The sequence below is a fragment of the Coregonus clupeaformis genome, chromosome 17 (assembly GCF_020615455.1).
Source record: "Coregonus clupeaformis isolate EN_2021a chromosome 17, ASM2061545v1, whole genome shotgun sequence".
Taxonomy (NCBI): domain Eukaryota; kingdom Metazoa; phylum Chordata; class Actinopteri; order Salmoniformes; family Salmonidae; genus Coregonus; species Coregonus clupeaformis.
Genome location: NC_059208.1, coordinates 52766745 through 52780001, shown reverse-complemented (window position 1 = coordinate 52780001; position 13257 = coordinate 52766745). Strand labels below are relative to the sequence as shown.

At 50.0% G+C, this 13257-nt stretch overlaps 1 protein-coding gene across 2 annotated transcripts in view; it reads left to right on the top strand.

The window, feature by feature from the left end:
• Positions 1 to 13257, top strand: part of LOC121542309 (RNA-binding motif, single-stranded-interacting protein 3-like) — a 224194-nt gene that overhangs the window by 209232 nt on the left and 1705 nt on the right. For both annotated transcript variants that reach the window (XM_045226661.1, XM_045226660.1), the window contains exon 5: positions 11681 to 11838. In XM_045226661.1, the coding sequence (XP_045082596.1) occupies positions 11681 to 11838 (158 nt within the window). The remainder of the gene's footprint in view (positions 1 to 11680; positions 11839 to 13257) is intronic.

The following is a 13257-nucleotide window of genomic DNA, read 5'->3' as shown; positions in this document are numbered from 1 at the left end:
ACATAATACACTACATAAATGCAATACATGATTCAAATCATAATACACTACATAACACACCACATAATATAATACATCACACAATACATAATACACTAGATAACACACTACATAATACACTACATAATACAATACATGATACAATGCATGATACAATACATAATACATTACCTAATACACTACATAATACACTACATAATACACCACATAATACACTACATAATACACTACATAATACAATACATAATACACTCCATAATACACTACATAATACAATACATAATACACTACATAATACATCTACGTAACACTACATAATGCAATACATAATACACTACATAATGCAATACATAATACAATACATAATACACTACAAAATGTATAAAACTGTCTGTGTCTCTTCACAGTCCCCTTTGAACAGTAATGTATGATTTCTTCTGTTTTTTTAATCTGTATTTATTGCTAGCTTGAATTACCTGGGGTGGCAGATAGTTCCATGTAGTCATGGCTCTATTTAATACTGTGTGTTTCCCAGCCTTTGTTCTGGACCTGGGGACTGTGAAGGGACCTCTGATTGCATGTCTAGTGTGGTACTGCTTGAACAAACAGTTCGGTACCATCAACACGTCAACACCTCGCACTAAGACCAATAGTGATGCAGTCAATCTCTCCTCAATTTTGAACCGGGAGAGATTGACATGCATGTCATTGACATTCACTTTCCGCGTACATTGAGCAAAGTCAAAATGTTTCAATAGGTTTCAATAGCTTTCAACATGTCTTGATACAGGTATGTTTCAGTGTTCTGATGAAGGGCCTTGCTGATCCTCAGTGTAGTGGTGCAGCTCTCATACTCTTCTGCTACACAAGTACACAGAAAAACATCATGAACAGTGCAATGGGAAAGTATTCAGTCCCCTTCCCTTTTTTCACATTTTGTTACGTTACAGCCTTATTCTAAAATTTCTTGAATTCATTTTTTCCCCCATCAATCTACACACAATACCCAATAATGACAAAGTGAAAACAGGTTTTTAGAAATGTAAAATAGCGCCATGATTCAAGTAAATCCCCCCCAGCGGTCCTCATGGGGTTCTCATGAGATCCAGTTTCATCATAGCGCTTGATGGTTTAAAGTTTAGAAATGTTCCATACTGACTGACCTTCATGTCTTAAAGTAATGATGGACTGTTGTTTCTCTTCACTTATTTGAGCTGTTCTTGCCATAATATGGACTTAGGGCTATTTTCTGTATACCTCCCCTACCTTGACACAACACAACTGATTGGCTCAAACACATTAAGAAGGAAAGAAATTCCTTACTTTATCCTATCCCAGGTGTTCCTTAAAGAGGTGGGGTTTCAAATGTCTCCGGAAGGTGGTGAGTGACTCCGCTGTCCTGGCGTTGTGAGGGAGCTTGTTCCACCATTGGGGTGCCAGAGCAGCGAACAGTTTTGACTGGGCTGAGCGGGAACTGTGCTTCAGCAGAGGTAGGGGAGCCAGCAGGCCAGAGGTGGATGAACGCAATGCCCTTGTTTGGGTGTAGGGACTGATCAGAGCCTGAAGGTACGGAGGTGCCGTTCCCCTCACAGCTCCGTAGGCAAGCACCATGGTCTTGTAGCAGATGCGAGCTTCAACTGGAAGCCAGTGTAGTGTGCGCAGGAGCGGGGTGACTTGAGAGAACTTGGGAAGGTTGAACACCAGACAGGCTGCGGCATTCTGGATGAGTTGTAGGGGTTTAATGGCACAGGCAGGGAGCCCAGCCAACAGTGAGTTGCAGTAATCCAGACGGGAGATGACAAGTGCCTAGATTAGGACCTGTGCCGCTTCCTGTGTAAGGCAGGGTCGTACTCTCCGAATGTTGTAGAGCATGAACCTACAGGATCGGGTCACCGCCTTGATGTTAGCGGAGAACGACAGGGTGTTGTCCAGGGTCACGCCAAGGCTCTTCACACTCTGGGAGGAGGACACAACGGAGTTGTCAACTGTGATGGCGAGATCATGGAACGGGCAGTCCTTCCCCGGGAGGAAGAGCAGCTCCGTCTTGCCAAGGTTCAGCTTGAGGTGGTGATCCGTCATCCATACTGATATGTCTGCCAGACATGCAGAGATGCGATTCGCCACCTGGTTATCAGAAGGGGGAAAAGGAGAAGATTAGTTGTGTATCGTCAGCGTAGCAATGATAGGAGAGGCCATGTGAGGATATGACAGAGCCAAGTGACTTGGTGTATAGGGAGAAAAGGAGAGGGCCTAGAACTGAGCCCTGGGGGACACCAGTGGTGAGAGCACGTGGTGCGGAGACAGCTTCTCGCCACGCCACTTGGTAGGAGCGACCGGTCAGGTAGGACGCAATCCAGGGAGTGAGCCGCGCCGGAGATGCCCAGCTCGGAGAGGGTGGAGAGGAGGATCTGATGGTTCACTGTATCAAAGGCAGCAGACAGGTCTAGAAGGACAAGAGCAGAGGAGAGAGAGTTAGCTTTAGCAGTGCGGAGAGCCTCCGTGACACAGAGAAGAGCAGTCTCAGTTGAATGACCAGTCCTGAAACCTGACTGGTTTGGATCAGGAAGGTCATTCTGAGAGAGATAGCAAGAGAGTTGGCTAAAGACGGCACGCTCAATAGTTTTGGAAAGAAAAGAAAGAAGGGATACTGGTCTGTAGTTGTTGACATCAGTGGGATCGAGTGTTGGTTTTTTTGAGAAGGGGTGCAACTCTCGCTCTCTTGAAGACGGAAGGGACATGGCCAGCGGTCAAGGATGAGTTGATCAGCGAGGTGAGGTAGGGGAGAAGGTCACCGGAGATGGTCTGGAGAAGAGAGGAGGGGATGGGGTCAAGCGGGCAGGTTGTTGGGCGGCCTGCAGTCACTAGTCACAAGATTTTACCTGGAGAGAGAGGGGAAAAGAAGTCAAAGCATAGGGTAGGGCAGTGTGAGCAGGACCAGCAGTGTCATTAGACTTAACAAACGAGGATCGGATGTCGTCAACCTTCTTTTTCAAAGTGGTTGACAAAGTCATCCACAGAGAGGGAGGGGGGGAGGATTCAGCAGTGAGGAGAATGTGGCAAAGAGCTTCCTAGGGTTAGAGGCAGATGCTTGGAATTTAGAGTGGTAGAAAGTGGCCTTAGCAGCAGAAACAGATGAAGAAAATGTAGAGAGGAGGGAGTGAAAAGATGCCAGGTCGGCAGGGAGTTTAGTTTTCTTCCATTTCCGCTCAGCTGCCCGGAGCTCTGTTCTGTGAGCTCGCAATGAGTCATCAAGCCACGGAGCTGGAGGGGAGGACCGAGCCGGCCGGGAGGATAGGGGACACAGGGAGTCAAAGGATGCAGAAAGGGGAGGAGAGGAGGGTTGAGGAGGCAGAATCAGGAGATTGGAGGGAGAAGGATTGAGCAGAGGGAAGAGATAATAGGATGGAAGAGGAGAGAGTAGTGGGAGAGAGAGAGCGAAGGTTGCGGCGCGCGTTACCATCTGTGTAGGGGCAGAGTGAGTAGTGTTGGAGGAGAGCGAGAGAGAAAAGGATACAAAGTAGTGGTCGGAGACATGGAGGGGATTTGCAGTGAGATTAGTAGAAGAGCAACATCTAGTAAAGATGAAGTCAAGCGTATTGCCTGCCTTGTGAGTGGGGGGATGGTGAGAGGGTGAGGTCAAAAGAGGAGAGGAGTGGAAAGAAGGAGGCAGAGAGAAATGAGTCAAATGTAGACGTAGGGAGGTTGAAATCCCCCAAAACTGTGAAGGGGTGAGCCATCCTCAGGAAAGGAACTTATCAAGGCGTCAAGCTCATTGATGAACTCTCCAAGGGAACCTGGGAGGGCGATAGATGACAAGGATATTAAGCTTAAATGGGCTAGTGACTGTGACAGCGTGGAATTCAAATGAGGAGATAGACAGATGGGTTAGGGGGAAAAATTGAGAATGACCACTTGGGAGAGATGAGGATTCCTGTGCCACCACCCCTCTGACCAGATGCTCTCGGGGTATGCGAGAACACATGGTCAGACGAGGAGAGAGCAGTAGGAGTAGCAGTGTTTTCAGTGGTAATCCATGTTTCCGTCAGCGCCAGGAAGTCGAGGGACTGGAGGGTAGCATAGGCTGGGATGAAGTCAGCCTTGTTGGCGGCAGAACGGCAGTTCCAGAGGCTGCCTGAGACCTGGAACTCCAGGTGTGTGGTGCGTGCAGGGACCACCAGGTTAGGAGGCAGCAGCCACGCGGTGTGAGGCGTTTGTGTAGCCTGTGCGGAGAGGAGAGAACAGGGATAGGCAGAGGCATAGTTGACAGGCTGCAGCAGATGGCTACAATAATGCAGAGGAGATCGGAATGAAATGAACTAAACATCTGGGAAAGGAGAGAGCAGGCCTCCCTCACCAAAAAAAAATATATATATATATAACTCTCCCAACTTCCACCTCAGAAACTATAATTGTTTCACTGAACCACCCGAGTAAAACTCTCCCAACTTCCACTTTAGAAATTAGAATTGTTGTAAACTACAGCAGACTGTTATCAGTAGCTGTAATTAAGTACAGCAGCTACCAACCACCTAACGTTAATGCCTCGGATGAGGTTAGAAAAACAGCTGAATGGTAGCAGCTAGCTGGCTCAATCACAGGTACTCTTAAGCATGAAATAACATTGGAAACAATTAACCACAGTTGCAAAAAGTTACCAGTAGCTACCCGCTAGCTAGCTAGCTAGCTTTGTTGGTCCAAGTAGTGGGTAAGCTAGCCTCGTGCTTCGCCGGGGTCTGCCGAATACAATACTTACCTACAATAATTACCTACAATAACCTTCAATAACTACCTGAGTAAGCTACCTATAATACCAAACTACAATACCTACCTACAATCTAAATACATTTCAGCTCATGAAACATGGGACCAACACTTTACATATTGCGTTTATATTTTAGTTCAGTGTATATATATATATAAATAGCATAAACCTGTGAACATGTGTGTAAGTATACAGTAAATGTAAATATATTGTAACGACCCTGTATTGTGTTCTGTGTTCATGGGTGTGTTATCGTTCTCATGGGTGCTAGCAGGGGTTAAATATGCCAGGACAGATGGAAAGGTTGGGGGGGTATGATGGGTAATCCCGCGGGGTTTTGGAATGCTTAAATAGGGGTTACGGTCTCATCTCTCGTTCTTCTGTTCGGGACCCTTGATTTGACATGTTATATTTGTGTATGTTCGAGGTTTAGCGGCGTGGGCTGTGGCCTGAACAATAGCCCATTCAGGAATAAACCTGTGTTCTGCCTGTACACCTGGTGCCCGTCTCTCTTTTTACTTTATGACCCAGCTGGGTCATTACATTGGTGTCAGAAGTGCTTTGAACGACGGGATAGATCGAGATTAGGCGAGTTAGCTGTTTCAGTATAGGCCGTGGTTAGCTTTAGCGTGACTCGCATCTACGGTCATGATGATCGGGCGAGGCGGAAAGTTAAGGAAGAGTCGGACAAAGTGTCCGTTGTGGGCTCGGGTGTACCCGGTCGGGAGGGTCAGGCGATGACGGCTGTAGAAGAGCTGGAGAGCCACATGGCGGAAGTTAAATTGTCAGTCAGCAAGATGGCAGAACGGGCGGGTTTTCCTTCAAACCGCTCGACCAGAACAGACGTCACGGCGACGGAGATATCGACGTCACCGCGTGCGGAAATGGCTGGGCCTCCTTATGTAAACAGAGATGGCAGCGCCCTATTGCCATTAGCCACGGTAGCGGCTAAACTTCCAAAGTTCAATGGACAAGGTAAATGGGAAGTTTTTTTCACACAATTCAAGTTGTTGGCTAGAGCCGGAGGTGGTCTGACGAGACGAAAGGGTTACAGCTTGCCCTGAGCCTGGCAGAGGAGGCGTCGGAATGCCTGCTAACGCTAGCCCCGGACGAGAGGGGCGACTACGGTGCGCTAGTGGAGGCATTGGGGGGCCGTTTCGGCAGCGATGCACAGCCCAACATGCTGCGGATTGAACTGAATAACAAAAAGAGACTTCAGGGGGAATCATTAAAGGCGTTGGCAAGTGATATTCTGAGCCTGACCAGGCGGGCTTATGCAACTATGCCGATTGGGGTGCAAGACGAGCTGGCACGGGACAGTTTTATTAGAGCGCTCTCCCCCACCGAACTGGGTAAGCATGTTCAGATGTCGGACCCAGCATCTCTGCGGGCTGCAGTGGAGATAGCCAGGAAGAGGGAGCTGATCTGGGGTGAGGGAGAGGAGTGGAGGTTGCCAGTCAACCAGAGGTGAGAGCAGCGGCGGCCGGGTGCCGGGGTCACCAAACCAGAGTGGGTCGACGAGTTGGGCGGGTTAGTCAAGACCGCTTCGCTTGTCATTGAGAGGGGCTCCAGACAACATCGCAGTGTCAGCTCAACTTCCATTGTCTGCTGGGGTTGTGGCCAGCCTGGCCACATTCAGCGGGAGTGTGGCAGATTCTCCAGTCAACAGGAAACGACAGCGGGTTCTCGCGCAGGGGGCAGCGCAGGCCCACCCCTCCGCCCCGAACCCACAGTAAGCAGAAGAGGTACCCAGCAGCGCAGGCAAGAGGGTGGGGACCTGCTTCCCCAGGGTGTAGCTGCCACCGTGTTTCCTAGTCCGGTAGTTGTGGTGGGACGTACCACCATTGGGGACTTCTGCAATGTCATCGTCAAGGTAGAGGGGGTGGAATGTTTGGCCCTGGTCGACACGGGCTCTACAGTAACCCTGGTGAGACCAGACATACTACCTGTTGGGGTGCGGGTGGAGCCGACCCTTGTCCAGCTACGGACTGTCACGGGGAGCTAGCCCCCATGTTAGGGAAGTGTCGGTTGTCTGTGACTGTGGGGGGAGAACTGTGGGGTGTCCGGTGTGGGTAGCAGCGGTACAGGACCCCTGTATACTGGGAATGGACTTTTGAAAAACTGTGGGGCTCAGTTGGACTTAGCTTCGGGCACTTTGAGGCTGTCGGGGGGCCCACAGTGGGAATGTCGCCTTCGGGAGGGCCAGCAGGGGCAGGGCTGTCCCTCCGTCTTCCTCCAAGCTTGCCGAAACTCCACTGGTCGTCCCCGGCTGCTCCCTTGGTCGTTGTGCCATCCCAGCAGCTGTCTCCGGCGGCAACGACCTTCACTCCCCATAATGGTGCAAGCACAGGCATCCCAGTAGCCCAAAACACACTGGCTCCCTTCACCCCATCAGCCCGACGGGGAAGGAGGAAGTTATCGACGCCGTTGAGGCTGTGTGGCTGAAAAACTGTCAAGGTCTGGACGAGAGACAACAGAGACAGTTAAAGCAGCTGCTGTTTGACTTTAAAGATAGCTTCGCTTGGGGGAAGATGAGGTAGGGCAAACGCACCTGGTTCAGCACGACATCGACACTGGGGACAACCAACCCATTAAAATTCGGCCCGTCGCATTCCCCTTGCCAAGAGGGAAGCAGCAGCCACAGCTATTGCTGACATGTTGCGGGCTGATTTCATTGAGCCATCAGATAGCCCATGGTCCGCGCCGGTCGTCATGGTGCCTAAGAAAGGGGGTAACCTTAGGTTTTGTGCGGACTACAGGGGCCTAAATTCTGTCACCATTAAAGACTCTTACCCCATACCGAGGATCGATGAGTCGCTAGACCACGTCAGAGGGTCCTTGTGGTTCTCTTCCCTTGATCTGCGCAGTGGCTACTGGCAGGTGCCCCTCTCGCCTGGGGCACGTGAAAAAACGGCCTTCTCCACGGATAGGGGCCATTGGCAGTTCAAGGTGCTGTGCTTCGGGCTTTGTAATGCTCCTGCCACCTTTGAGAGGCTCATGGACAGAGTGCTGGCGGGGGTTCCGAGAGACTAGTGTGTCGTGTACCTAGACGACATATTGGTACACGGCACGTCGTTTGAGGGGGCACTGGGGGCACTTAGGCGAGTGCTGGAGAGGATCTCGGGGCGGGGCTAAAATTACACCCGGAAAAAGTGCCATTTCATGCAAAGGGAGTTGGCGTTCCTGGGTCATCAGCTGGGTGGTGAGGGTATCAGCACGATGCCAGACAAAGTGGAGGCTGTGAGGGGGTGGCCAATTCCAAGGGGAAAAAAAGAGGTTAAGAGCTTCCTGGGTCTGGCATCCTACTATCGTAGGTTTGTGAAATGGTTTGCGGGGATAGCAGCTCCTTTGAACCACCTTCTCAAGAAGGACACTGTTTTTCAGTGGACCGAAGAGCACCAGCGGGCGTTTGAGGCCCTCAAACGTGCCCTGGTGGAGGCCCCTGTCCTGTCCTCACCAGACCCAAACCGTCCGTTTATCCTGGACACCCGACGCAAGCAATGAGGGCTTGGGGCCGTGCTGGCTCAGCGTGGTTCTGACGGGAGCACGTAGTAGCTTATTACAGCAGAACTTTTGATAAGGCTGAAAAACGCTACTGCGTGACAAGGAGGGAGCTTTTGGCTGTCGTGGCAGCAGTACGCCATTTCAAGTACTACCTGGGGGGCCTGCCGTTTGTGGTGCGGACGGATCACTCCGCCCTGCAGTGGCTTCTCTCCTTCAAGGAGCCAGAGGGTCAGATCGCCCGCTGGTTGGAGGAGCTGCAACCCTACGACTTCCAGGTGGAGCACAGGGCCGGCCTTCGCCACAGCAATGCAGACGCCTTGTCCCGCCGCCCGTGTGCTGAGGACGGCTGTGGGTACTGCGCCAAATGGGTGGAGCGAGAGAGGGAACTGTGCATGGAGGAGGGAGTCATTGCCAAGGTGAGTCAGCTGAGGGTGACAGAGTGCCGGGAGCTTGAGGCTGTGGACGTCGGGGAGTGGAGGCGTCGCCAGGAGGAGGACGCAGAGCTGCGTCCTGTGCTGGGGTGGGTGGAAGAGAGAAGACGACCGCCATGGGGGGAAGTAGCCCCTCTATCACCAGTCACCAAAGGACTCTGGGCTAAATTCTCAGTCCTTAGAGTGGCTGAGGGAGTGCTCCAGAGGGGGTGGAAAAAGCCAGCTACTGGAGAAATGACGTGGCAGGTAGTGGTTCCCAAAAGGCTGCAAGGGAGCGTGTTACAGCAGCTTCACGGGGGAGTAGGCGCAGGGCATTTTGGGGTCTCCAAAACGTTAAAGCGCATACGTAAAGGCTTCTATTGGGCCAGGCACAGGAGGGATGTGGAGGACTTTTGCAGGCAGTGCGATGAGTGTGCTGCTAAGAAAGGACCTCCAGGTCAGTCACACGCCCTCCTACAACAATTCCCAGTAGGGGAGCCCATGGAGAGACTGGGGGTAGACATAGTTGGACCGTTTCCAAACCACAGACAGCGGTAACAGGTGGATTCTAACTGCTATGGACTACTTCACCAAGTGGCCAGAGGCTTACGCTCTCCCAGACCAGGAGGCAGAAACAGTAGCTGATGCATTGGTAGGGGGAATAATCAGTCGGTTCGGGGTGCCACAGTCTATACACAGCGACCAGGGGAGAAACTTTGAGTCACGGGTGTTCTCAGAGTTGTGTAGACGGTTAGGCGCGGAGAAGACGCGCACTACTCCGCTTCACCCCCAGAGTGATGGGCTGGTGGAAAGATTTAACAGAACATTAGCACAACAGCTGGCTATCGTTACCTCAAAACACCAGAGAGATTGGGACACCCACTTACCGTTTGTTCTTATGGCATGTAGGTCGGCTGTTCAAGAATCGACTGCGTGCTCCCCAGCCGCTACTAATGTTAGGTCGTGAGTTGCACTCTAGCCGAACTGACGTTTGGCCACCCTCCTGATAACGACGCACGGGGTTTTGCCTGGCCCGAACTATGTTCGTCGTCTGCAGAACCGGTTAGAAGCGGCTCACACCTTCGCAAGAGAGCAACTCGAGAACGCAGGAATGCGCCAAAAGCGCCACTATGACTCTTTGGAGCGGGAGAACGCGTGTGGCTTCACAACCCCACGCGCAAGAAGGGGCGGTGCCCAAAGCTGGACAGTGCCTGGGTGGGGCCGTGCCTGGTGATAGAGAGAGTGGGGGAGGTGACGTACCGGGTGGAGGTTCCCCCACGGAGCAGGAAGGTGGTGGTCCACCGGGACCGATTGGCGCCCTACAGAGGGAGGAAAACGGTAGGGAATGGAAGTGAGGACTCTGATGTGAGCACACGGGGACAGTCTAGCGAGGAGACTCTAGTGCAAGCTAAGCCTGGGACGGGGCTGCCTCTTCGGAGGGCGCTGGAAATGACATTGGGGCAGATGAGTGTTCTGGGGGTCCACCAGTGAGAGTCAAGGGAGGCACAAGAGACTGATGCGACCTCCGGGTCGCTTTTAAGGATTTTGTTTTGTAACCCTAGGGGCTAGGGTTTAGAAAGGGGGGGGGGCTATGTAACGACCCTGTATTGTGTTCTGTGTTCATGGGTGTGTTATCGTTCTCATGGGTGCTAGCAGGGGTTAAATATGCCAGGACAGATGGAAAGGTTGGTGGGGTATGATGGGTAATCCCGCGGGGTTTTGGAATGCTTAAATAGGGGTTACGGTCTCATCTCTCGTTCTTCTGTTCGGGACCCTTGATTTGACATGTTATATTTGTGTATGTTCGAGGTTTAGCGGCGTGGGCTGTGGCCTGAACAATAGCCCATTCAGGAATAAACCTGTGTTCTGCCTGTACACCTGGTGCCCGTCTCTCTTTTACTTTATGACCCAGCTGGGTCATTACAATATATTTAAACCTTTATATCAGTTTTGTCACTGCTGTACACAAAAGTAGAATGAATGTAAAATATGTATGTAACAAAAAAAAGCTGTAAAACAGTTACTCTTGTCCTCTGAAGTGGTGTTTGTGGGGGACGGGGGGTAATTCTCCAATCCCTCTAGACATAGTGTGTTCTGTGTAGATTTCCATGTTGAGTAGAAGTCTCTCAGATTACTTACAAGATCATGTTCTTTTCCACCGCTGGCTTCAAGTCATCCTTCCACTACATGGCTACGTACCAAATGGCCTCATTTTCCCTATGTAGTCTGGTCAAAAGGTAGTGCACTACGCAGGGAATAAGGTGGCGTTTGGGACGCGGACCATGACATCATACAGAATGTCTCTGCCCCATGACATCATACAGTATGTCTCACACACAGAGTGGGAACGTTTATCCACTAGAGTAACTTACATCCGTCATGAATATATACTACTGATACCATCACCACATCAGGGTGGCCGCCAACATTTTTTTGAGGTAGTAAATAACAGTAATCCTTCTACACCCCCCCTCCCCCAGTGGTGGTTGTCCCACTGGCTATCCCACTGGCTATCCTAAGTTGAATGGACCAATTTGTGAGTCGCTCTGGATAAGAGCGTCTGCTAAATGACTTAAATGAAAATGTAAATTATCCATGTAGCCATGAAACAAATCCTAAAATCCTATTTAAAAAACACCAAGCGCCTCTGAAGACTGGCTTCAGTTTCATACCATCATTGTTCTCACTATAGTTTGACACAATACACACCATGGGCTTTAGTTCTGTAGAGTTTCCAGTCTTTGTAAGTTGTGTTTCCTTTGACTATGAGACAGGACAATGGCCAGGACAATGGCTATACATTATTTAGGGTGCTCTCTCTCCTGTTTAAGGTTTGAGCTGAGGGGGGTTGCACTGCCTGTGAAGATTAATGAACCATTCTACACAGAGCTCAGGGTGTACCGTGCAGTGTGCATGTCCATGATGTGAAAGGTGTCAACCGGGTTGCTTTAACAGTGACATACCGTTTCCTGAACCTCAATACTTATCTCTCCCCCTCCCACAGCAACAGGAGCAGGACCCCACTAACCTGTACATCTCCAACCTACCTGTATCCATGGATGAGCAGGAACTGGAGAACATGCTGAAACCGTTCGGTCACGTCATCTCAACACGGGTGCTAAGGAACGCCAACGGGGTCAGCAGAGGAGTCGGCTTCGCCAGGTACACACACACGTATACGCTGAAACATGTACACACACACACACACACACACTCACACACTGGGTGGTATTCTGACTAGAAATATGCACGCTTAACTTGAATTTCCACAAATCGCATTGGCATCAATTGAAGATTTATGTCAAAATGTAATTTGTGCGTGCTCATCTCGACTCTGTATCAGGCCCCAGAGTGAATATAGAGTCTCCTCACATTGTTCCTGTGACCGTAGTCCCTCTGAGTGTACCCCTCTGGAAAGGCCTTCTCAGTTACCTCTGGACAGTGGTGGAAAAAGTAACCAATTGTCATACTTGAGTAAAGATACCTTAATAGAAAATGACTCAAGTAAAAGTGAGTCACCCAGTAAAATACTACTTGAGTAAAAGTCTAAAAGTATTTAGTTTTAAATATACTTAAGTATCAAAAGTAAACGTAATTGCTAAAATATTCTTAAGTATCAAATGTAAAAGTAAAATCATGAAAAATTCCTCATATTATTTACTCATAGCCAGGGGCACACTCCAACACTCAGACATCATTTACAAATGAAGCATTTGTGTGTATTGAGTCCGCCAGATCAGAGACAGTAGGGATGACCAGGGTTGTTCTCTTGATAAGTGATAAGTGTGTGAATTGGACTTTTGGGTGTCAGGGAAAATGTATGGAAGTAAAAAGTACATATTGTCTTTAGGAATGTAGTGGAGTAAAGTAAAAGTTGTCAAAAATATAAATAGCAAAGTAAAGTATAGATACTCCAAAAAGCTACTTAAGTAGTACTTCAAAGTATTTTTACACCACTGCCTCTGGAGTGTGCCAGCGATTAGAGTCCCAGCCCAGCCTCTTTATTAAGGCGCGTCTTTTCCTGGTCTGGCCTTGTATTCAGTGTCAGTGGCTGAAGAAAATGAATAGACTAGAGAAAGACTTCTCTGGGATCACCCTCTGTTTCCCTGTGCCAAGCTCAGCTGATAATTAACCATTCAGACATGCTTGGATGAACAGAGATGAATGGGGCCTCACAAAGGAGCTATGTCGTAGAGCAGAGAGCAGACCAGAGAGCAGAGAGTAGAGCAGAGAGCAGAGCAGAGAGTAGAGCAGAGAGCCAAGAGTAGAGCAGAGAGCAGAGTAGAGCAGAGAGCAGAGAGCAGAGCAGAGTGCCGAGCAGAGAGCAGAGCAGAGAGTAGAGCAGAGAATAGAGCAGAGAGTAGAGCAGAGAGCAGAGCAGAGAGCTGAGAGCAGAGAGTACAGCAGAGAGTAGAGCAGAGAGCAGAGCAGAGAGCAGAGAGTAGAGCAGAGAGTAGAGCAGAGAGCAGAGCAGAGAGTAGAGCAGCGAGCAGAGAGTAGAGCAGCGAGCAGAGAATAGAGCAGAGAGCAGAGAGTAGAGCAGAGCAGAGAGCAGAGCAGAGCAGAGAGCAGAGCAGAGAG